Source organism: Rhinoderma darwinii, chromosome 1 (assembly GCF_050947455.1).
Source record: "Rhinoderma darwinii isolate aRhiDar2 chromosome 1, aRhiDar2.hap1, whole genome shotgun sequence".
Taxonomy (NCBI): Eukaryota; Metazoa; Chordata; class Amphibia; order Anura; family Rhinodermatidae; genus Rhinoderma; species Rhinoderma darwinii.
This window is the reverse complement of record NC_134687.1, coordinates 547,148,898-547,173,855: the sequence shown is the minus strand read 5'-3', so window position 1 is coordinate 547,173,855 and position 24,958 is coordinate 547,148,898. Positions and strand designations below refer to the sequence as shown.

The 24,958-nt window shown below is 39.1% G+C and overlaps 1 protein-coding gene across 4 annotated transcripts in view; it reads left to right on the top strand.

Annotated features, from left to right (window-relative positions):
• Nucleotides 1-24,958, top strand: part of XRCC4 (X-ray repair cross complementing 4) — a 459,278-nt gene that overhangs the window by 209,457 nt on the left and 224,863 nt on the right. For all 4 annotated transcript variants that reach the window (XR_012850567.1, XM_075837643.1, XM_075837633.1 and 1 more), the window contains 2 exons: nucleotides 23,702-23,868; nucleotides 24,602-24,745. Coding sequence is in view for 3 of the 4 variants with exons in the window: in XM_075837643.1 (XP_075693758.1) it covers nucleotides 23,702-23,868; nucleotides 24,602-24,745 (311 nt within the window). In the remaining variant the exon portion in view is untranslated. The remainder of the gene's footprint in view (nucleotides 1-23,701; nucleotides 23,869-24,601; nucleotides 24,746-24,958) is intronic.

The following is a 24,958-nucleotide window of genomic DNA, read 5'->3' as shown; positions in this document are numbered from 1 at the left end:
TTGCAGCAATTACAGCATTGCAGACCTTTGGCATTCTAGCTGTTAATTTGCTGAGGTAATCGGGAGAAATTTCAACCCATGCTTCCAGAAGGCCCTCCCACAAGTTGGATTGGCTTGATGGGCACTTCTTGCGTACCATACGGTCAAGCTGCTCCCACAAAAGCTCTATGGGGTTGAGATCTGGTGACTGCGCTGGCCACTCCATTACAGATAGAATACCAGCTGCCTGCTTCTTCCCTAAATAGTTCTTGCATAATTTGGAGGTGTGCTTTGGGTCATTGTCCTGTTGTAGGATGAAATTGGCTCCAATCCAGCGTTGTCCACAGGGTATGGCATGGCGTTGCAAAATGGAGTGATAGCCTTTCTTATTCAAAATCCCTTTTCCCTTGTACAAATCTCCCACTTTACCGGCACCAAAGCAACCCCAGACCATCACATTACCTCCACCATGCTTGACAGATGGTGTCAGGCACTCTTCCAGCATCTTTTCAGTTGTTCTGCGTATCACAAATGTTCTTCTGTGTGAACCAAACACCTTAAACTTCGATTCGTCTGTCCATAACACTTTTTTCCAATCTTCCTCTGTCCAATGTCTGTGTGCTTTTGCCCATATTAATCTTTTCCTTTTTTTAGCCAGTCTCAGATCTGGCTTTTTCTTTGCTACTCTGCCCTGAAGGCCAGCATCCCGGAGTCGCCTCTTCACTGTAGACGTTGACACTGGCGTTTTGCGGGTACTATTTAATGAAGCTGCCAGTTGAGGACCTGTGAGGCGTCTATTTCTCAAACTAGAGACTCTAACGTACTTGTCTTGTTGCTCAGTTGTGCAGCGGGGCCTCCCACTTCTCTTTCTACTCTGGTTAGAGCCTGTGTGTGCTGTCCTCTGAAGGGAGTAGTGCACACCGCTGTAGGAAATCTTCAGTTTCTTGGCAATTTCTCGCATGGAATAGCCTTCATTTCTAAGAACAAGAATAGACTGTCGAGTTTCACATGAAAGCTCTCTTTTTCTAGCCATTTTGAGAGTTTAATCGAACCCACAAATGTAATGCTCCAGATTCTCAACTAGCTCAAAGGAAGGTCAGTTTTATAGCTCCTCTAAACAGCAAAACTGTTTACAGCAGTGCTAACATAATTGCACAAGGGTTTTCAAGTGTTTTCTAATCATCCATTAGCCTTCTAACACAGTCAGCAAACTCAATGTACCATTAGAACACTGGCGTGATGGTTGCTGGAAATGGGCCTCTATACACCTATGTAGATATTGCATTAAAAACCAGACGTTTGCAGCTAGAATAGTCATTTAGCACATTAACAATGTATAGAGTGTATTTCTGATTAATTTAATGTTATCTTCATTGAAAAAAACTGTGCTTTTCTTTCAAAAATAAGGAAATTTCTAAGTGACCCTAAACTTTTGAACGGTAGTGTATATATTTTTTTAGGTATGGAATAGCGTAGTAGACTAGGCTATTACATATAACAGGATCCTGTAACATGGGAGCCTATGGGTGACGTATACCATTGTATGGAATACATCACAGGCATCTGTTAAACATATACATCATGAGCTTTTCAACAGCTCTGCATAAAATATACGTTAAACGGATGCCATAAACGTCTATGGGCAAAGGCTGTAATGGCATCCGTTTGACATATATACATCATGAAGAGCTAATAATGTTAATATGTTAATCGGATGTCATAATAGTCTATCGGTGACTCATGCTACTCTTGGCATCCATCACAGCCTACGTTTAACGTATGCTCTTCCCAGTATATACCATAAATGTAGGCCAAAATGGGGTTGTGAACAGTGCCTAAGACATACTCTGCTCAAGAAAAACTGATCCCTTCCAAAAAAGTTTCAAGATATGTCATTTTTGTTAAACCGTAATAAACTGATAAACAGTGATCAAAATTGTCTTATGTACACCAAAATGATTAAAAAAAAAAACAAGCCCTCATACAACTATTGACCGGAAAATAAAAATGTTATGTGTCAGAAACAAATGATATTGTAAAAAAAAAAGTGTTTTTAAACGGAAAAAAATATATATTAATTTGGTATCCCCGTAATGGTACCGACCATCAGTATGTAGTTATTATGTCATTTATACTACTCCGCAAACGCCGTAGAAACAAAACCAAATAAAGCAAAGAAGGAATTTCTGTTTCTTTGCCCCCAGAGTTTCACCCAAAATGATTCCATTTAAAAATACAACTTAATCCGCAACAAACAAGCCTTCATATGGGTAAGTCAAGGGAAAACTAAAAAAAAATAATGACCTATGAAATGTGTAGATGAAAAAACAAAAAAAAAAAAAATGCTGCGTCATTAAGTACCAAACTAGGCCACGTCCTAAAGGTGTTAAGACACGTTTATAAGGTTGCATTGTCTTTTTTTTTTTTTTTTTTTTTAACACCAGGTACCCTAGTGTGGGACTTTGTGTTTCTAGGGCGCTCTGTTGTTTGGCCAGCTGCCTCCCGGCTAAGGCGGTGCGGCCTAGTAGGTCCACATACCCGCCAACCGTGACAAGTGGAATACAGTAGCAGCAAGTGGATGAGATTTAAACAAATGTCATCCACACTCTGGTGATTTTTATATCTGCAGCATGTCAATCCGCCTTTTGCGGATTGGTTGCAGATTTTACCATTGCTGCGGATTATATGTGTATCCACAGCAAAATACTAAAATCAGTTTGAAATAAGTTGGGTTTTTAAAAAAAAAAAAAAAGCCCAAAAATATACTCCCCTCTTCTGGTGCTCCTGTGGCAATGCTTTCCTGGTCCCCGCCGTACTTTGTACACCCGACCTGCAGTGATGACATGTTGTGTCAAATCTTGACCATTGCAGCCAATTACAGACTGCAGCTGTTGCATGTGACACGTCATTACCGCTGCAAACCTGATACGTATAAACGTACTGGACTCCTGGGACCCTCGACGATCAGTAGATTTGAGGACTGAAAATATGAATGGGACTGTGATGCAGTACCCGATACACGTCTCTGTGCCAATGTTATTAATAAAGGGGACACGGTGGCCCCTTCATTTTGCATATTGGCGAAAATCTCAAAGTACTGGAAAACTATGATTCACGCTAGTAAAGTGCTAAATTCCTCTTGCCCTCCAACTTGGATTTCTTTATTTGTTTTTACTTCTATCTACACAAAGTGTAGTGACAGTCTCCTGGGTACCCAGAAGTTACCATTCCCCATGGGTGAGCTGCACCGTATGATTTGTACCATCTCACGATAAAGATTATGACACGTGAATCTCAGCTCTGTGTGGAATTGTGTTTAAGCTAAAATAAACTGGTGAGGATATGACTTTCTTATGGCTTAGAAAGTGTTCCTCTGTGTACAGCATCACAGGACGGTTCTTCCATCCAGGAGCCTGAGAGCTTTTACTGGAGAGAAAAAGAAGATGAGGCAGAAAGTTTCCTGGCGCAGTCTCCGGCAGTACACACGTGCTGGTTCTGGTTTCTGCACTGGAAGCAGGCGGATTACTCCATGTACACGACAGGCTCTATCTACAGCACCAAAGACCTAGAACTATTACATATATAATATAGGATATCCTAATGATAGTCATTTCTAATCTCAACCATGTCGCGTGTTTCTGATAAATAAGGTTTAGTTCCATTTAACTGTAATGGATGAGACAAGCTGACTGCAGTTTACAGCCCTCCAGTACTCCGCTCTACGCTTCTTGGCAGCAAATCTGGTCTTACTTTCCACGTTTTGCCAGTAAATAATAGAAACTACAAGAGCTTCTGTATTTCCATGACAATGTAACACTCCTCTATAGTGGTTCCACACCACACCTATGGACGTCATGGTTACTCTTGCACAATTTCCCTTGAGATAATGAGGCTCAGCATAAATAAAAAAAAATCAAGAACTTTCGTTGACTGATTAAGGAACTAAGACATCTTAATGTTTTCCAGACTAAAATCTGTTGGAATAATAGTTTCTCTGTGTAACCAGCAGAATGTCCGCAGAACTCACAGGCTCATTGATTGTTTGTTTGGTTAACCCACGAGTTGTGTTCTGATGGCCAGTATCGCGCTGCTGTGCTTATTTTCTATTTTATTTACAGAGATATGATGTCATTATTTTTTCTGCTGCCTCCATAAGAGTATTCAAGAACTTTTGTAATTTGTATTCTTATATTAATGGCTACATTCTATATGTTTCCATCTTTAAAATATCTATTTGAATGTGAAACTCCACTTTTGCACCTACTTTAATCTAAGGAAATTGCAATGTTAGCAATACATACATATCTATAACCTGCAGGCAGAAGTGATTTGGGGAATAGAGGAGGTTAGTAACAGGGATTTCAACTTCCCCATGGTGCCTCTCCTGGCACTATCTGGAAATGCAGGCGCCATTTACTCTGCCTTATCCAGTGGATAGTGGGAAGAGAAGGACAACTGTCCATCTTCTTTCTACATTCACTGAATACAGGGGGCATTTTCTTTACTGCTGCTACTCAAGTTTGTGAATAGATTTGTTTTATTAACATATATATTAAACTATTTCTTATTCTTTAATTCCCTAATATATCAGTTACAGCGACACCAAAGGAAGAGAAGTGGGAAAGGAGTTGACTTTAATGCTTCAGGTAGACATAGTTATCTGAATTTGAAATCCTGCGTGCGTATTGCAGACAACATTATTATTCATATGGATAGTACTGAGTACACAGAATGTTTGGGATATGGCCAGGAGGAGCAAAGGATCTCAATATCCAGAGTCTTTGAATTTCAATTGCGTGGGGGTTATGAGTTTATAGCTCACCGATCAAAAAATTATGGGATGTCCTACCGATATGCCATACCTTTATAAGATGGGTGTAACCCATCTATAAGATACCCATAAAGGGTTAACACAGTGGCACGCACTGTATAGATTTCCCAATGTAAAGATAGGGTTTTTTACACCGCTTTCACTGTCTTTATAAAAAAAAATACTGGCACGGATCTCCTCCTGAACCGTTGATTACATGTTTGGTTTTTTTCCTTCAGAAGGACTGTGGATGCAGAGTCCTGGTCTCTTACTCTGATTAGTGAGGCCTGTACAGTGTGTGCTAGGTCAACTTGACTTTTTAACCCTTTATGGACAACTTAAAGTCTTTCTACACCTTCACAACAAATTTGTTTTATAGTCCCAATTCCGCAATATAAGAAAACTTTAGCATCTTTGCAATAAGTCTTGATTAAAAATCTATCATTTTATATTTATAGCTCCTATGCATCTCCATGGTAACCGACAACAAACAAACCCTATGCAGTTTAACAGTTCAGTCATACTGACTTCCATTAGTCCCTGAAGGGGGATTTACACTGGACAATTATCGGGCAGATGAGCTTTCATAGAACGCTCTTTGCCAATAATTTCCCTGTGTAAACAGGGCAGTGATCAGCAGATGAACGATCAAACGTATCGTATCGTTTTAAAAAAGTTAAATATTATCGTTGTCGGCAGCACATCTCCCTGTGTGACAGTGAGATGCACTGCCGACATGATGATAATGAAATGGATATGGAGAAAATTGTGTGTTTAATAACCCATATATATATATATATATATATATATATATATATATATATATATATATATATATATATATATACAGTGAAGTTTGATCCCTTGCTGATCCCTTGCTGATTTTGTAAGTTTGCCCACTGTCAAAGACATGAACAGTCTAGAAATTTTAGGCTAGGTTAATTTTGCCAGTGAGAGATAGATTATATAAAAAAAAAAAAAAAAAGAAAATCACATTGTCAAAATTATATATATTTATTTGCATTGTGCACAGAGAAATAAGTATTTGATCCCCTACCAACCATTAAGAGTTCAGCCTCCTCCAGACCATTTCCTTCACTGTATGTATGTGTATATATATATATATCTATATATATATATATATATATATATATATATATATGGGTTATTAAACCTATATATATGTATTGCAAAGAGAAATAACAAATAATTTTAAGATAGGTTGGTTTATTGATATGCAGGCTACGCGTTTCGACGTTGAACTAACGTCTTCATCAGGCTAATAATAAAAGAGCAAAAAAGAACCTCTATTTATAGAGGTAAAACATACAATGAAAATACAATCAGCGGAAAAGGGCGCAAAAAACAAGGGGTCAAAGCTCAACCATGACGTCAGAGTAATAAATAAACAGAGCAAGGTGTAGCCTGCATATCAATAAACCAACCTATCGCAAAACTGTTTGTTATCTTTCTTTGCAATACAGCAGCACCTCAATATAGGTCCTCAATATATATGTATATATGTTATTGCACCCATATATATATATATATATATATATATATATACAGCAGACAAAAAATGGCGACAGCACCCTGCGACACTAATGCCACCTAAACCACTAAACATAAATAAATATGCACTAAAGCTAAATCTACTTACAAATAGGGAGGTTCTTAGTGCACATTTTGATCAAAAAGTGTTAGCCCACCTGCCACGACAAGGCGACCTCTGTAAGGTGGGAACCTACGCTGCACATGCACCCAGAACTGGGACTAAGCCTACATATATACCTGGGGATGGTAAGATCCAGCATTGAACTGATTAAAATCACCCAGGGCAGAATGGGAGGAGTGCAAGAACAACAAGTGGAGGCAGTCACTAACCCCACATATATGGATACCATAAACACAACAAAAATTGAACAGCACAATCCAACTAAATGATACAAAATGTATGCAGGTGCAAGAACACCGATGACTGCAGATATAGAGCAGACAAAAAATGGCGACAGCACCCTGCGACACTAATGCCAACTAAACCACTAAATATAAATAAATATGCACTAAAGCTAAATCTACTTACAAATAGGGAGGTTCTTAGTGCACATTTTGATCAAAAAGTGTTATATATATATATATATATATATATATATATACAATTTTCTCCGTATCCGTTTCATGCAATTGTTTACCGGATTGGACCTGGCTGCAGCTGACTACTCCTTTTACCAGTATTGTGCCTGAAGTTTGCACAAACTGACAAGGTGAGCCGTTGCCTTGCTACATTGTTTAGCACATTGTCTATCAACATTTATTTTGCAGTATGTGGCGCCGTGCTTTTTTTCCACAGTTGACATGATGATAATGTAGTGGGACGAGCGATCGGAGTAACGACCGCTCGTCCCCATACATAGCTCCTTTTGACAGTAGCAGACGAGCGCCGATCAACAAGCTGTCTCGTTGATCGGCGCTCGCTACATCGGCTAAAATCGGCCGGTGTAATAGGGGCTTAACTTCTTACTAGTCTACGGAACATACAGTTAGGTCTAGAATTATTTGGACAGTGACACAATCTTCATGATTTGGGCTCTGCATGCCACCACATTTGATTTGAAATGAAACAACTGAGATGCAATTAAAGTGTAGACTTTCAAGTTTAATTCAAGAGTTTGAACAAAAATATCCTGTGAAACGTTTAGGAATTGCAACCATTTTTCTACACAGCCTCCTCATTTCAGGGTCTCAAAAGTAATTGGACAAATTAACATTACCATAAATAAAATGTTTGTTTTTTTAATATTTTGTAGAGAATACTTTGCTGGCAATGTCTGCCTGAAGTCTGGAACCCATGGACATTACCAAATGCTGGGTCTCCTTCTTTGTGATGCTTTGCCAGGCCTTTATTGCAGCTGTCTTCAGTTGTTGCTTGTTTGTGGGTCTTTCTGCCTTTGTCTTAAGCAAGTGAAGTGCATGCTCGATCTGGTTGAGATCTGGTGATTGACTTGGCCATTGCAGAATATTCCACTACTTTGCCTTAAAAAACTCCTGGGTTGCTTTCGCAGTATGTTTTGGGTCATTGTCCATCTGTACTGTGAAGCGACGTCCAATCAACCTTGCTGAATTTGGTTGAATCTGAGCAGAAAGTATATCCCTAAAAACTTCAGAATTCATCCGGCCTCTTCTGTCTTCAGTCACATCATCTATAAACACTAGTGACCCAGTGTCTTTGGCAGCCATGCATGCCCATGCCATCACAATGCCTCCACTATGTTTTACAGAGGATGTGGTGTGCTTTGGATCATGAGCCGTTCCAAGCCTTCTCCATAATTTCTTCCTCCTATCATTGTAGTACAGGTTGATCTTAGTTTCATCTGTCCAAAGCATGCTGGTCCAGAACTGGGCTGGCTTCTTTAGATGTTGTTTGGCAACGTCTTATCTGGCCTAGGGATGCACGATGCATCGAAACTTCGATACTGTTGCGATACTGTGCATCCCCAAATGGTTTGATACCGTTATTTCATGTATTTACATAATAAGCTGTGTGGCTGCACAGCTTAGCATTGTAACACATGAATGTATGAGAGCGGGGCTGCGGCTGTGTAATACAGCCACTGCTCCGCTCCTGAGTCCTGACAAGTGCGCGCCGTCAGGATGATGCGATGTGACCAGCGCTGTACTAATGAGCGGCGGCACTGAAGACAGAACATGGCGGGCGCACTGCAAAACACCCCCATGTTCTGTCTTCAGTGCCTGAACCGCAGCTCATTAGTGCAGCGCTCGCCGCATCTCCTCATGCTGACCGCGCGCGCACCTACTGTCAGAAGCGGCGCAATGGTTGTATTACACAGCCAAAGCCCCGCTCTATAACGGTGGAGATCAGAGAAACCTCTCATCTCCGCCGCTATTCTCCTGAATGCTGCGATCAAAGCTGACCGAGAATTCAGGGGAAAATTAGAAGGGGGGATGGCTATGGATCGCGTCACAGGGAATTCCTGTGACGCGATCGAGGGCCATATCATATATGGGCAGACAGCCCAGGGTCTATTGAAGGACCCCAGGGCTGTCTTACCATATTTCCTGTTTTTAGGGCATAGTTAGCTATGTCCTAACAACTGCCTCTGTACTAAATGTACACAGGCTAATGTACTGGCATATATCTGATATATGCCAATACATTAAAGTTGAAAAATAAAGTAAAAACATAAAGTAATATTAAATTAAAAAAATACGCATACACCTTTTTTACAATAAACATTAAAATAAGTCTCAATACATAAAATATACACATATTGTGTATTGGCGCGGCCGTAATAAACTGCACAACATTTTTTTGCGTCATTTATGATGTGTACGCTGTAAAAAAATTAAATAACCACTCCTTTCACTTATTAATGTAAGGCACAAGGTGTGATGATAAATTTAACCTCCATGTGCCTCACATTAATAGTAATTAACCCCATCATGTACCTTACATATTAACCCATTATGACTGAGAAGCATAATGGGGTTAATTACTATTAATGTGAGGCACAATTCATCATCACACCTCACATCATAAAATGGAAGAACTTTTTTTTATTACTGTTAGCAAAGTATCGTTTTGGTATCGAAATCGCAATACTACACACAATATCGGTATCGAAGTCCAAATTCTGGTATCGTGACATCCCTAATCTGGCCTTTCTATTTTTAAAGGCTGATTAAAGGTTTGCACCTTGTGGTGAACCCTCCGTATTTGCTCTCATGAAGTCTTCTCTTTATGGTAGACTTAGATACTGATACACCTACTTCCAGGAGAGTGTTCTTCGCTTGGGTAGATGTTGTGAAGGGGTTTTTCTTCACCATGGAAAGGATACTGCGATCATCCACCGCTGTTGTCTCCCGTGGTCGTTTTTTATGAATGTACCAAACTGTTGATTTGGCCACTCCTAACATTTATGCTATCTCTCTGATGGATTTCTTCATTTTTTTCAGCCTAACAATGGTCTGTTTCATTTGCATTGAGAGCTCCTTTGACCTCATGTTGTGCGTTCACAGCAACAGCTTCCAAATGAGGAAGGAAATTAGGGAATAGCCCATGCAGCCCATGAAATAGCTTTTGAGATCATTGTCCAATTACCTTTGGTCCCTTGAAACAGAGGCAGCTACATATTAAAGAGCTGTAATTCCTAAACCCTTCCTCAAATTAGGATGTGAATACTTGAGGATATTCACATCCTAATTTGAGGAAGGGTTTAGGAATTACAGCTCTTTAATATGTAGCTGCCTCTTTTTCAAGGGACCAAAGGTAATTGGTCAATGATCTCAAAAGCTATTTAAAGCTGAGAGTCTGCACTTTAAGTTCATATTGATTATATAACTGTATATTCAATATGTTTTGGTAAACAGCTAAAATGCCAAAGCTTGTGTTGCTGTCCAATTAATTCTGGACCTAACTGTATATTAGCATAAAGTAGGGCACAGATAGAAGAAAGTATTACTGCTGAATCACATTACGCAGGGTTAGTTTGTTGTCTGTTATCATGGAGATACATAGGAGCTGTAAACATGAAATAATAGGATATTTTTTATTCAATCCTATTTAAAAATTGCTTCATTTTTTATTTTAAATGCATTGGGTCAATTAAACAAATTAAATTGGTTGCTAATGTGAACATAGCCCATATTTATAGTGCTTCGATCTCATGACAGTGGTGCTTTTAGATCGATTCAGATACATTTTTACTTCAACTTCAATCTAGACTTTACAAGGATCTTTGCTTTTTATAGGGTGCAAGATACAAGGAAACTCAAATGCGGTATAAGCAGCAGATGGCCCTATTGGAAGCTCACTGTTGTTTATACTGCACATAAAACCACATGGTTTATGTGGATGTATTGTCTAAAACTGCTTTATATGAGGTAACGTTGATACATGTCTTAAGGTGGCGAAGAAAGCGAAGACAGCCCTCAATGTACACATGGAATCAGATCCTGGTCAACATAGTTCTTGCTTTGGGGGATTTTGAATATACCTAGGATCACATAAGTTAATTTACTTTGATAAATTAAATAAATATATTAAGTTTGCTTTACCGTTTAGATGTGGAGCTCTGCAGTTTTGAGAATTGACTAGTGTAGTACCATATTCTCTCAGTCGACTGGTACTAGATTTCTCTCCTGTTCCACAAGAACTTTGAATTAACATATCAGAATAATGATTGAATGAGACAAGTTATCTCTATAAACCACAAGAAGTCATCTAATGCTCATCCTCTGTCAAAATGTCTCCAAAGGGATTGGACAAGCTATTCTAGCTGTGAGCTTCTGCTACTTTTTAATTGAATAACATATATATTTCACAAGATGCTCAGGGAATACAGATGGTGATTCACTAGAATACTTTTTAGCAAGCAAGAAAACTAGTACGATTGACAGTATCTTTTACAGTTGGATATATAGTGACAGACCTAGCAAATTTATAAGGCGTCTACTGCTTCTTATTCATGTCTCTGATGTATTATGCAGGATTTCATCTTAAGCCAGGAAGCCATCAGTCAGCCAAAGGGTGGGCTCCCTGCGATCTGCCAATAGATGGATTAGATTTTACCGTTGCTAGTAAAGCAACATGGAAAATGGATTTGTTTTCTTCTAAGAGAAAACACTTCACGTCAGAGTAAGTTTTCTTAGTGTTGGGAAATTACCTACCTACAAAAGTAATAATAGACGTATGCAAGTGACGGTCTTATTCTTTTTCTTGTATTACATGCTTCTAGTAGTCCTATACATAAAACAATAATTATCTAGACAGTGCTTATTGTTATTTTTCTATTTCATTTACTATTAAGGCCCTTTTACACTGGCCAACATTCGACCGATGCAGCGAGCGCCGATCAATGAGGCCTCGTTGATCGGCGCTTGCTTGCTCCTGTCACACGGAGCTATGGATGGGGACGAGCGTTCGTTATTCCGATCGCTCGTCCCCATATATTATTATCATGTCGGCAGTGCTTCTCACTGTTTACACAGGGAGATGTGCTGCCGACAACGATAATATATATATACCGGTGTGTATATATATATTTAATATTTTTTTTAAACTATATGATCAGCAGATGAACGAGCGAGCGCCGATCAACGGCACAGCTTGTTGATTGGCGCTCGTCTGCTCCTGTCCCAAGGAGCTTTGTATGGGGACGAGTGGTCGTTACTCTGATCGCTCGTCCCCATACATTATTATAATGTCAGCAGCGCGTCTCCCTGTTTACTCAGGGAAATGTGCTGCCGACAACGATAATCTTTTACTTTTTTAAATGATACGACAAACAGATGATCGAGCATTTGTTCATTCATAGTTCTAGTTGGTACGATTGAAAAAAGACACATGTCCATCAAGTTCAACCAAGGGATGGGGAAAGGGAAGGTAAACATTTCTACACCTAAGAGCTTATATTTTTTTTGTTCCAGGAAATTATCTAAGCCTTTTTTAAAGCCATCTACTGTCCCTGCTGTGACCAGCTCCTGCGGTAGGCTATTCCATAGATTCACAGTTCTTACAGTAAAGAAGGCTTGTCGCCTCTGCAGGTTGAACCTTTTTTTCTCCAGATGGAGGGAGTGCCCCCTTGTTTTTTGAGGGGGTTTTACATGAAACAGTATTTCACCATATTTTTTCTATGTGATTAATATATTTACAGAAGTTATTTATGTCCCCTCATAGTCGTCTTTTTTCAAGGCTAAATAGGTTTAATTCTTTTAATCTTTCCTCATAACTTAGATTCTCCATGCCCCTTATTAGCTTCGTTGCTCTTTGTATTTTTTCTAACTCCAGGGCATCCTTTCAATGAACTGGAGCCCAGAACTGAACTGCATATTCTAGATGAGGCTGCACTAATGCTTTGTAAAGTGGTAATATTATATCCCTGTCCCGCGAGTCCATGCCTCTTTTAATACACAACAATATCTTGCTGGCCTTTGAAGCAGCTGATTGACATTGCATGCTGTTATTTAGTTTATGATTTACAAGTACACCCTGATCCTTCTCAACAAGTGACTCCCCCAGTGTATCGCCCCCTAGGACATATGATGCATGCAGGTTGTTCGTACACAGGTGTATAACTTTACATTTATCTACATTAAAGAGGCTCTGTCACCAGATTTTGCAACCCCTATCTGCTATTGCAGCAGATAGGCGCTGCAATGTAGATTACAGTAACGTTTTTATTTTAAAAAAAAGAGCATTTTTGGCCAAGTTATGACCATTTTTGTAGTTATGCAAATGAGGCTTGCAAAAGTCCAAGTGGGTGTGTTTAAAAGTAAAAGTCCAAGTGGGCGTGTATTATGTGCGTACATCGGGGCGTTTTTACTACTTTTACTAGCTGGGTTCTCTGACGAGAAGTATCATCCACTTCTCTTCAGAACGCCCAGCTTCTGCCAGATCACGCTGTGACGTCACTCACAGGTCCTGCATCATGTCAGACGAGCGAGGACACATCGGCACCAGAGGCTTCAGTTGATTCTGCAGCAGCATCGGCGTTAGCAGGTAAGTCGATGTAGCTACTTACCTGCAAACGCTGATGCTGCTGCAGAATCAACTGTAGCCTCTGGTGCCGATGTGTCCTCGCTCGTCTGACATGATGCAGGACCTGTGAGTGACGTCACAGCGTGATCTGGCAGAAGCTGGGCGTTCTGAAGAGAAGTGGATGATACTTCTCATCAGAACGCCCAGCTAGTAAAAGTATTATAAACGCCCCGATGTACGCACATAATACACGCCCACTTGGACTTTTACTTTTAAACACACCCACTTGGACTTTTGCAAGCCTCATTTGCATAACTACAAAAATGGTCATAACTTGGCCAAAAATGCTCGTTTTTTTAAAATAAAAACGTTACTGTAATCTACATTGCAGCGCCTATCTGCTGCAATAGCAGATAGGGGTTGCAAAATCTGGTGACAGAGCCTCTTTAAACTTAATTTGCCAAGTGGACGCCTAAACACTCAGTTTGTTTAAATCCACTTGCAATTCACGAACATCTTCCATAAACTGAACATTACTACATAGCTTGGTGTCATCTGCAAAAATAGAAATAGTGCTATTAATCCCATCCTCTATATTAATAATAAATAAGTTGAATAATAGTGGTCCCAGCACTGAACCCTGGGGTACACCACTTATAACCGGGGACCATTCAGAGTAGGAATCATTGACCACAACTCTCTGGATACGGTCCTTGAGCCAATTCTCAATCCAATAACTATACTTTCTAACCCTAAAGTCCTTCATTTACCCATTAGACGTCTATGAGGAACAGTGTCAAATGCCTTTGCAAAGTCCAAAAACACTATGTCCACAGTGGCCCCTCTGTCTAGGCTTCTGCTCACCTCTTCATAAAAACAGATCAGGTTAGTTTGACAACTTCTGTCCATAGTAAAACCGTGCTGGCTGTCACTTGTAATACTATTTTTTGTCACATAATCCTGTATATAGTCCCTCAATAGCCCCTCAAACATTTTCCCCACGATTGATGTTAAGCTTACTGATCTATAATTACCCGGGGAAGACCTAGAGCCATTTTTGAAAATAGGCACCACGTTTGCCCTGTGGCAGTCCCTTGGCACTATACCAGTCACTATAGAATCTCTGAATATTATGAAGAGGGGGACTGAAATAACTGAACTAAGCTCTTTAAGAACTCTAGGGTGTAGCCCATCTGGTCCCGGGGCCTTGTTCACATTTATTTTATTTTATTTAGCTTGGACCATATCGACATTCATCCAATTCAGTATATCAACTGATATATTAACAGCACAGGCATTGGCTACATCAGCTGTTCTTTCTTCTGTTGTATACACAGAGCTCAAGAACCCATTTAGTAACTCTGCCTTCTCTTGATCCTCTGTGACCAACTCCCCATTACCACTATCTTGGGGTCCTACATGTTCAGACCTTGTTTGGATTTGATTTACTATCCTTGGCCACCTGCCTTTTATTTTGTATTTTAGCTAATTTTATTAAATTTTTACAGATTTTATTAAGCTCTTTATAATTTAAAAAGGCTACAGATGTACCCTCAGATTTGTATTTTTAAATGCCCTTTTTTTTTTGTCATATATTGCCCTTTTTACAGAAGGTGTAAGCCATGTGGGGCTTAATTTTACTAGTTTATACTTGTTATTTTGCACTATAATTACCCAAAGTAGATTTGAAAATCTCTCATTTATCATTTGTACCATTATTTAACATTAGTTCTTCCCAGTCTATATCCTGAATTGCAGCCCTCATCCTGGGGAAATTGGCCTTCTTAAAATTAAATGTTTTTGCCCTCCCAGCCTGCGTTTGTTTTTTACAGTATAGATAAAATGTAACTATATTGTGATCACTGTTACCGTGGTTTTAACGAACATTGACATTCCCAACAAGCTCTGTATTATTAGAAATGACCAGATCCAACAGAGCTTCACCTCTAGTCGGGTCTTCCACAAACTGACCTATAAAATTTTCCTGCAACAGGTTGAGGAAATGTCTCCCCTTTGCAGTTGAAGCCGAACCATGAAACCAATTAATATCCCGGTAATTAAAATCTACCATTATCACTACAGTACCCGCCTGTGCAGCCCGCTCCATCTGTTTATATAGCTGACCTTACATCTCCTCAGTTATATTCGGGGGTCTATAGATTACACCAAAAGTAATTTTTTCTGTGTTTACCTCCCTTTGTAATTCCACCCACAAGGTTTCAACCTCCTCACAGTCTTCACCCTCTAATGTCTTATTCACACTCACCTTCATATCACTTCTCACATACAGATATACACCACCACCATTCCTATTTGTCCTGTCTTTTTCCGAAACAGTGGAAAAACCCTGTAGATTTACAGCCCAGTCGTGTGAAGAGTATAGCCATGTTTCAGCAACACCAACTATATCTATATTTTCTTCCAGTATCAAGGCCTCCAGCTCCCCCATTTTGCTTGCTAGACTTCTGGCATTTGTGAACATACACTTTAACTTGCCTTTCAGTTTTTCACTTTCATTATCAGAAATTTGATTATTTGACATTATATGGACATTTTTCTTTTCTTTTTCATTGCTGTTTTGTAACAAAAGGAACTCCCTATCCTGTTGTCTAGTCCTCTCCCTCTCTAACCTGACTATCCCTTTATTTTCTACATTGACCTCCCTCCTCAGCACTAGTTTAAATACTCTACCACCCCATCTGCTGATCGTTCCCCTGTTTATACAAGGCAATTATCGGCAGTGAGCATTATATTAATTCTCGTCTGCCCGATAATCGTCTTGTGCAAAAACACCTTTTTATTTCAGGAACATTGGCTACTTGTGTTTCTAAGCAGTTCCTGCACAGACTTACTATCATTGATCAGATTTCATTCCATCCTAGACCTAATTGTTTTTATGTTGTTTGCAGTTTTACCCGTTTAGATTTTGGTTGCTCAGTTTGGAAGGCAAAAAGGTATTTTGACCTTGCCCCAACTAGATAGGTCCCATCACTGATTTACCAGTAATACAGCTTAGACAATTAAACCTTAAAGCGTACTTAACCCTTTCAGGTGACTATAAGCTGTTGTATATGGGTATATGCGGGATAACACTATTTATGGCCATTATAAAGGCAGGCTCCTTCTCTAATTCTCAGTTATCGCTGCTAGTGTGCTGAGCCTAATGGCTATCATGTCCTGGATACACTGCACACATATTATGTCTTCTAATCCTGCTCTCCTATCTATATTTATCATACATATATATATATATATATATATATATATATATATATATATATACATATATATATATATATATATATATATATATATATATATATATATATATATATATATATATATATATACTGCAGCAGCATGGGGGTGTAACATCTTCCATCCAGTTGTTGCCCATCTCTCCAGAAATGTCTGCACATGTGGCCGTCCTGTTCCACAGTGACTACCAGGGTGCACTCACGAGCTCAGTCCAGACTTAAGGAGCCAAAGCGCACGCATGTGGGAGATTGAGCTGATTGCTCCCAGAGCACCCTGGGCTATAAGAAGGGCTGCGCCCCTTCCTGCAATGCCTGAGCGTTGTTGTCATACCCTAGTCTGTCTAAGCAAATGGTCTCCTAGTGTTTCCCGTTCCTGCTAGCTGTAACCTGTATCCCGTGCTATCTGTGTCTAGTACCATGTTGAGCTGAAGTCGTTCTGTGCTGTATACCACACCAGTTTTGCTACACCACGCTTGGAGCCTGCCTGCTGCCTAGTCCCAGCCGAGCCTGCTACTTGCTACTGTCTGAGCTACCACAGGTACACTATACGAACTATAGACTGTGACCTGTATCCTGTTGGCCAGCTGCCATACCTTCAAGGCGGTACGGCCCAGTGGGTCCACGTACCTAACGTGACAGGAGGAGATTATACTGTAGGGGAGATATAACACTTACCAGAAACTACAACAGCATCTTTGTGTGTCTTTCTGCCTCTCTCTCACTCTGCTTTTGCTCCCTCTTCCTTCTAAATAAGCATCTATGGGCAGCTTTAACTTGATCCTTCGGTGAGTTGACAGTTCATCTTATCTTGTGGAGACAGATTTATCAGTAAATTCAGAGTGAGAGATCAGTTAGATGGAGGGGGCTGATAAGTAAAGAGGCACTTTTTTTCTAATAAGATATGTCACCAAGTTTCTTATATTTATTCATAGTATTGATTTATGCAAAGTTTGTGGAAAGTTAGTGACCATTTAAATTAAAGTTAACTTCTTTTTAAAAGGCAAATTCATCTTCTGCATAAAGAGAAACCACTCATTTGTTTTTGGCATGTAATACCATGACATTTTGTAATATATTATTAGAGGAAATTGCCAACATCCTCATCAGTACCCCCATCAGTACATCCATCATCAGTACCTTTTTTCCTGCCCGCTAAGGGGGGGACATGTCTTATGGAAGATATTCATATCCAAATGGCTTGTTGTAGAGTTTCTTATACATCAAGCTTGTATGTTGACTTTGGCTGTTAGGGCTATGTTGTTTTAAAGGGTAGCACTATTTATGGAGAGTTGACGTGTAAAGGGTACAGTACCATTTTAGTGTTCGACGCATATTTCCTGCCTCTGCTTTCTTAAACTGTTATGTTCTATATTCTGTATCATGTATTCGCTAGTTGCATTAGTTATATGGTGAATGTGTTCAGTTGATGCTCATGTATTGGCTTGTAATTTAATTTGCAATGCTTCTCACTTCTATTCAGGACATCTAGAGGAATTCGGTGGGTCACATCACAGATTTTACCTTTTTAAAACCGCTCTAGGTATCTTAATTTTACAGTCATTTCCTTTTCTAAGAATTTTGCCCCCAACATGTTTTCTTGGAAAGCTTTATACGTGCTTTCTTTTTTCTCCCAAAGGGTTTATGATCTCTGCTTCTTTAATACATCATGCTGCTCTTCTCTTAATGTTCTAAACAGTAGTGCCTGGTCTTTAGTCCTGTGGATAGACGTTTCCATTTATAAGATGATTCACTATTTTTATTAGAATATTCCATTTATTCTTCTTCTATCGTTCTGTTAATCACAATACTGCGTTGATGAGCTGGCTCAACTCTTGTTTACAGGGGATGTCTAGTTTAGAAAACCCATTTTCAAATGCCACATTACCGAATTCCGAGTTATTAGAAGGAAGCCCCTGTTCAGCTTCTCCCACACTGGCAGACCCGTCGTCACAAGCATGCATTACATGGACAGCCCAGAGGTTTTTATGGAATTGATGTAAAGCTTAATTTAATCCTGTGTTTATATCTGGAGGTTATAAATCCATCCTGATAATATCCAGCTGACAAAGCTGCAGTACCCAAGAGAATCTCTAGTCAGAAAATGATCTATTGTTCAATTCTGATAGCTGATCGCTGAGAGTTATAACCCCCAGCGATCTGTTTTTATCTTTAGGAAGCCACGTCTGTCCATTCATTTCCCCTGCTGCAGTAGCTGCCATAAAAATTTAACATTTAATGCCGACCAATCTAACAAACAGCTGAGCATGTAATTAATGGACGGACTGGGTCCGCCTGAGCGGGAGTTGCTCTTGCAAAGCAACTTTACATTGTGACTCATACAGGGGGGTTCCTAGCAGGGGTGCCAATTCTCTAATATATTCATATTTTCACACTGACTAAGGAGTCCTCACAATAGGCTGACGCCGGATGTTTTGTAAAGCTCACTTCTCAGCAGTTATCATCATTTCAGATAGTATTGCAAGAATAACACCTCTATTATAAATCCTATAACACAGGATCACACTATTGACAATAAGTGATGGGGACAACTCACCTCCTTTTCCTCACTGCACAGTGACTTCTGCACATGTCACAAAGCATGCCCACAACATTCTTCCATAGAAGAAAATGGGCATTTTTCTTATTTCAAAGTGCCTGCTGTAAAGCAAATCCTTGAACTGTTGCTTACAGCTCAGAGCAGCAGCTCAGACAAGTTGGCTGCGCTCTTCCTAGTAAAAACAAATGTAATAAAAATATATACAATCAGAAAAAAACGGATAAAGAAAAAAAATAACAGTATAAATTAGTAAATAAATATATAGATGATACATTCTCTTCAATGGTGGGTTCAGACGAATCTGTGAATCCATGGCAAAATCTTCACTAATTAAAAGTGCATTTTGCTGAGGATTTGCCATGGATTTTATGCAAAGGGTGAAATTCACACCGAAATTCTGTAACAAATCTGCCATGTCTGAATGTGGCTTAGATATCCAAATGCTGATAGTATTTCTCTGCTAGCATGGTAATATGAATAAAAAAAATAACGATATATATATATATATATATATATATATATATATATATATATATATATATATTAGCATAATTTAAAAGGATGGTATCGGACAGACTTTTTAGCGTACAAGCTGTCCATATTAAGAAATATAATCTTATGTGACTGCACATCTGAAAACAATGTATTTTCAATTCTGCTCATTTTCTATCTATCCGAGAATATATTTTTGATTTGTTCTGCACCAAATGTTCTGATCTTAGAACACAATGAGTGCCTATGTACCACTGCAGGCAGATATTTACTTACATGTTGTTCAGGTTTCCCTTTATGCACATGCCAACACGCCCCACGAATGACACATTATCTTTCTTTAAACTTATAAACATTTGTAGGACTTCAAGTAAAGGCAATGATACCACTGTTATGAAAGGTGCAATTTTTTGGAAACTGAATTTTTCACCGACTGAGTTGCATAAATATTCACCTTATAGATTTTCCTTATCATAAGCGCCTCTAGCAGAAACATCCCAATAATTTAACACAATGTCTCATTATAGAACATTACTAGTCACCAAGGCGATCAGCTTATTGCCATGGGTCTGGCTCCCCCAACCCACCAGAAAAAGGTTATTTTGTCTGGGTAGGATGTCATTGCCACAACAGATATATGGCTGTCCATGTAACAGCTTGTTAGTTGCTCTCCGTTCTGGTTTGTAGGGAGTCCCAAGCGGTGGACTTCCTCCTTTATGACTTTTATACCCCCTTAACAGGGGGTATAAAGCCCTTTAAAGCAAACTCCCAGTAACTTTTTTGACAGAAGATAACAGCTGTATATATGCGGTGTGTCTAATTGTCCATAAGATTAACAGAAGGTTCTATTCACTGCATCCTTTATCCTAACAGATTGGTGAAGGCCTTTTACACTGGGTAATTATTGTTACAATTTGTTAGATTTGCAACAATTGCCCATTGTAAATATACAAAAAGATCAACGATCAAACCATTGTTAGGCAACAATGAACAACCTGGCCGGGAGGAAGCCCGTCCACACCAGCCGAGAGGAAATGTCCATCAGATTAGTGCTCGCAGTGTCAGATAGTGTAGGGACAGACCCTATTGTTAAAGGGGGTGGTAACACCTATTTATCAATGTATTCATACCTTTCCCGGAGGAATAACGGTGAAATTGCACAACGCAGCGTTCTAAAAATAGAGGCTCAAAAATTGTCATTTCATGGGGAATACAGGTATTTACTAAAACCGACATGTCAGGAGAGATGACAGGTTCTCTTTAATGATGAGAGAAGCTTCCTTTTGTAGATCGCCTTCTAACAAAGGAAGTGGTTGAGATAAAAAGCTTATATTAGGAAATTGCTGTTTATAGCAGCATTTATTAATGTTGTCTTAGCTAAATATTACAACACACAGCTAAATATAAGGACGTATGATCAGTATAAAACCAAATTAGCTTTTTCCTAATAAAAAATTTATTTGTGCAGTGTATTCATACAAATAGCAAAAAAAAAAAAAAAAAAAGATGATTCACATTTTCTAACTCCAAAAAATGACTCCCATTTATTTCATTTGCATGACAGCGATGTCTATGACACCCGCCACATAGCACAATGAAGCAGGCAATGGAATTTGACCTGCTAATGGGATTACTGAAGGTTCTTTCTGCCGGCATACCCCAATGATATGTCACCATTAGTCCATGTAATCGCCAGAGAACACTTCATTTCCCGCACTTACTCATACACAAATCAGACATGTCTCAAGTTATTAGACATTTAATCCTTCACTTAATTTGTGAGATTAGAAACAACCAGTTATCTGTCCTCATGTATGTACACAGCTAATTTGTCTTACTCCAGTGTGTGGCATGAATTTTTTATCCATTTTAAATGAGTGTGCCATGCAGGTGTCGAAAAAGAGTTTCCTCATTGCAAATGGTCAATTTTGTTAAAACCATTAGATTAGATTTAAGGCTGTGTATTGTCACTCCAATGAACTGCACCGAAGCATTTGACTGATAGGAACTTATATAAAAAATAAAAAAAAAACCTTTACTGGAATGTCCTGTAATGCATAAATACAACCGTTGGCACCACTTCACTTGTATTTAGCGACTGATTTTGTTATTTATTACCCATCATGGTTGAGACTAATTTTTAGATTATTGTTCGAACAACCCCTGTACATATATCCTACTAGGAGATATAGATGTCAAAGTGGGGGGGGGGACGGGACCCTGCTCAAACCTCCACTCTATGAGCCAGACTGTAGACCCACTAGAAAGTGCTGCTCCAGCTTTGGCAGACCTGGCACAGCCATGTTTCACATAATTACCCGTGTATTTGAATGGGCCGTAAGGAGCTTCCCTTGGCAGTAACAGCTAATCATCATTGAAAAGTTAGAAAAGCCAGATCCATTTCGAGGAGCGGGTTCATTTTAAGAATACTTTTTTTTTTTTTACCCTTTTAGGTCAGGATCATTCACACATTTTTTTTATGCAGATTTTGTGGCAGTTTTTGGCTCCGTTTCCTTAAGCCAAACAAAGGAGTGGACAAGAGAAAAAAGATGCATCAGTCTTTTCTTTATACCTTTCCTGCCTTTTGGATCCACTTCTGGCTTTGTTTCAAAAGAGTGAGCCAAAAACTGCATCAAATATGTGTGTGTGATCCTGGCCTTAAGTGACTTAAAGGGAACCTGTCATGTTAAAAATGCGGACCACTGTCCCATTGAAGTTAATGATGTAGCATAGCTGCTACAAATATAGTGGTCCGTGCAAAGTACGAACGAGAAGGAAACCATGCAAACAAGGAAGAGGCCCCTTCAAACAGCTGATCGGAGGAGGTGCCTAGAGTCAGACCCCCACAGATCTAATATTGATGGCCTATCCGAAGGACAGGCCATCAGTTTTAAATACCCGAATGACCCCTTTAAAGAAGGGCATTTGTAAGGAAAGATTTTTCTGCACACATTTAACTTAATAAGGTATCGTTTAAGTGAACGTCACAGAAGCTAGATACTGTATCTTTATCATCCGGTATGTCACACTGTACAATACATTATTCATCTTTATAACATCAGTAACAGATTTCACCCTTCATCTCATGTGCACCATGATTTAGAAACCTATTGATAGTATTTCAGTAATGTAAACAGGCGATATTGTACTTTGATAGTTCTCTACATTTCATCAATGTTTTCATTAATGTTACATTGACTTTACCTTGGCATTTCATCACTGAGACTTTCATCTTGTTGCATCCAGCCTGTCGTCCTTGGTGTTTTAATTACTACAGAGTGAGATGACCTGATGTACGTTATATACATTATATTATATTCAATTATTCACATATACATATCTATTATATGTAACAGATTTTTCACATACTTTGAATTTTTACGGGATATGAGCAGAAGCGGTGCAATAATAAAGCAGGGCAGCGGCAGGCACTTTTAACTGCATAGCTGCTGTCTACGGCAATCTGTCTGCAGCATACAGTCAAGACAGCGATCTAATTGATTGAAATCGGCAACTTATATCGCTTTCCTTGTTTTTATAAATCTCTCTCAATATATGTGTTACCAAATATGTTTGTATATGTAAAATCACAAACCTAGACTTACTATTATGTGGTTAGTGGTCTGCCCATTCTCAAAAGCTTGCCATTCAATAAGAAGCAGTCCGCTATCCTGACATGTCTGTTTTAGTAAATACTTGTATTCAAATATCAATTTTGGTGCATATTCTCCTAAAGCTCTGCATTGTGCTGTTCCTCTGTTATTCCTCTTGGAAATGTATGAATTCGTTGACAACTGGGCATTAACATACCTTTTTTCAATAAAGCGTGACCCTACACAGCATTGACAAGGAAAATTGTAACATTAAGTTGTCAATTTATTTATACATTTTCAGGAGGAATAACAGGGGAATGGCACAATGAAAAGATGTTTTTAATGCAAATGCTAGGATTTACTAAAGCAGACATGTCAGGAGAGCTGAGAGTTCCGCTACAAGTCCCATTATTCTATTCTACGTTTGATTGGTACAGAGTATGGATGCAGATGTGTATCATTGGCTTTGTATATGTCAGGTATGTTTGTAACTTCTATATCTTATTGGCTTTACAGTTTAAGCTTGGATCACTCAGAGTCAGGAATGCGCCAGACCCTGCTGGAATCATCAAAGAGTTAATTACTTATTGCTTGAACTGTGCAACAGAATTGCATGGAAGAAATGAACATCTGCTGAAGGAAAATGAAAGGCTACGGCAGGACTGGAATGACATGCATGAACAGTAAGAGGATTTTACATGCATTTCTATGTAGCAAAATGCAAAATATGTCATATAAACCCTGTTATAATCTACTAGTCAGAGTATGAAAATTAAGGAAAAAAGGAGAGGATCCAGCGATGTATAATAGAAGTGGGGAAACTCGGTTTCCTCTTTTATTGGATGTGAGCAATAAATAACGAACACAAGAGGAATAACAAGGTGGTTAGAATGGCAAATAAATAGAAGCCTACGCGTTTTGAGCACTATCCGTGCTCTTATTCATGGCTAATTCAAGTGATCTGCTGCAAGCCGTAGATGTAGATATATCCTTGGATGAAAACTACGGATGATGAATTGCCCAATTGGATTACAGCTTTTATTTTCTAACCTGAAATAGAAAAAATGAGAGCCTCAATCTGATTGGTTAATATTGTGTCTGGATTATTATTTATATACAAGGCCCCATATGCTTCCTCTTCTTGTTACTATTTAGCCGTACAGTACGCTTACATGGATTGTGAAAATAATTCCGGTTAGAAAATATATCTGTGTTATACACAGATATACATATGTGTTGGGTGAGTGTCAGGTTATGTAGTGGAGAAATTGTCATTCTCCATATTCCATAAAAAAGGGGAGCAGTCCAAGCACGGGCAGAAATCTGACCGACTGTCAATGCCAGTAAAGAATCAGCCCGTTGATGCGGTAAGTATAATGTATTAGGGGAATTTTATACATTTTCTTTATTTTTCAGGATTGATACATTTGTGAGCAGCAAGGAGGAACTGGAGCGAGATCTTTATACTCGATTTACATTGGTGCTAAATGAGAAGAAAGCAAAAATAAGGAATCTGAATGAAAAGTTGTCACAGACTGAACCAAAGTTGTCTGAGAAAAGGTATGCGTGGAGTCTTGTCATATACTCTTCATCCACGTCAGAGCATGGGTATAGGGAGTGCAGAGATAACAGTCAAATCTGGACCCTGGTACCTAAGGGGGCTCAAATCCCCTCTACCACGTGAGAGGTGGGGGCACTGTTACAGATTTTCATTAGGGCCCAAGAGCTTCAAGTTACACCATTAATTATGCCCCCAGAAGATCTTACAACCCT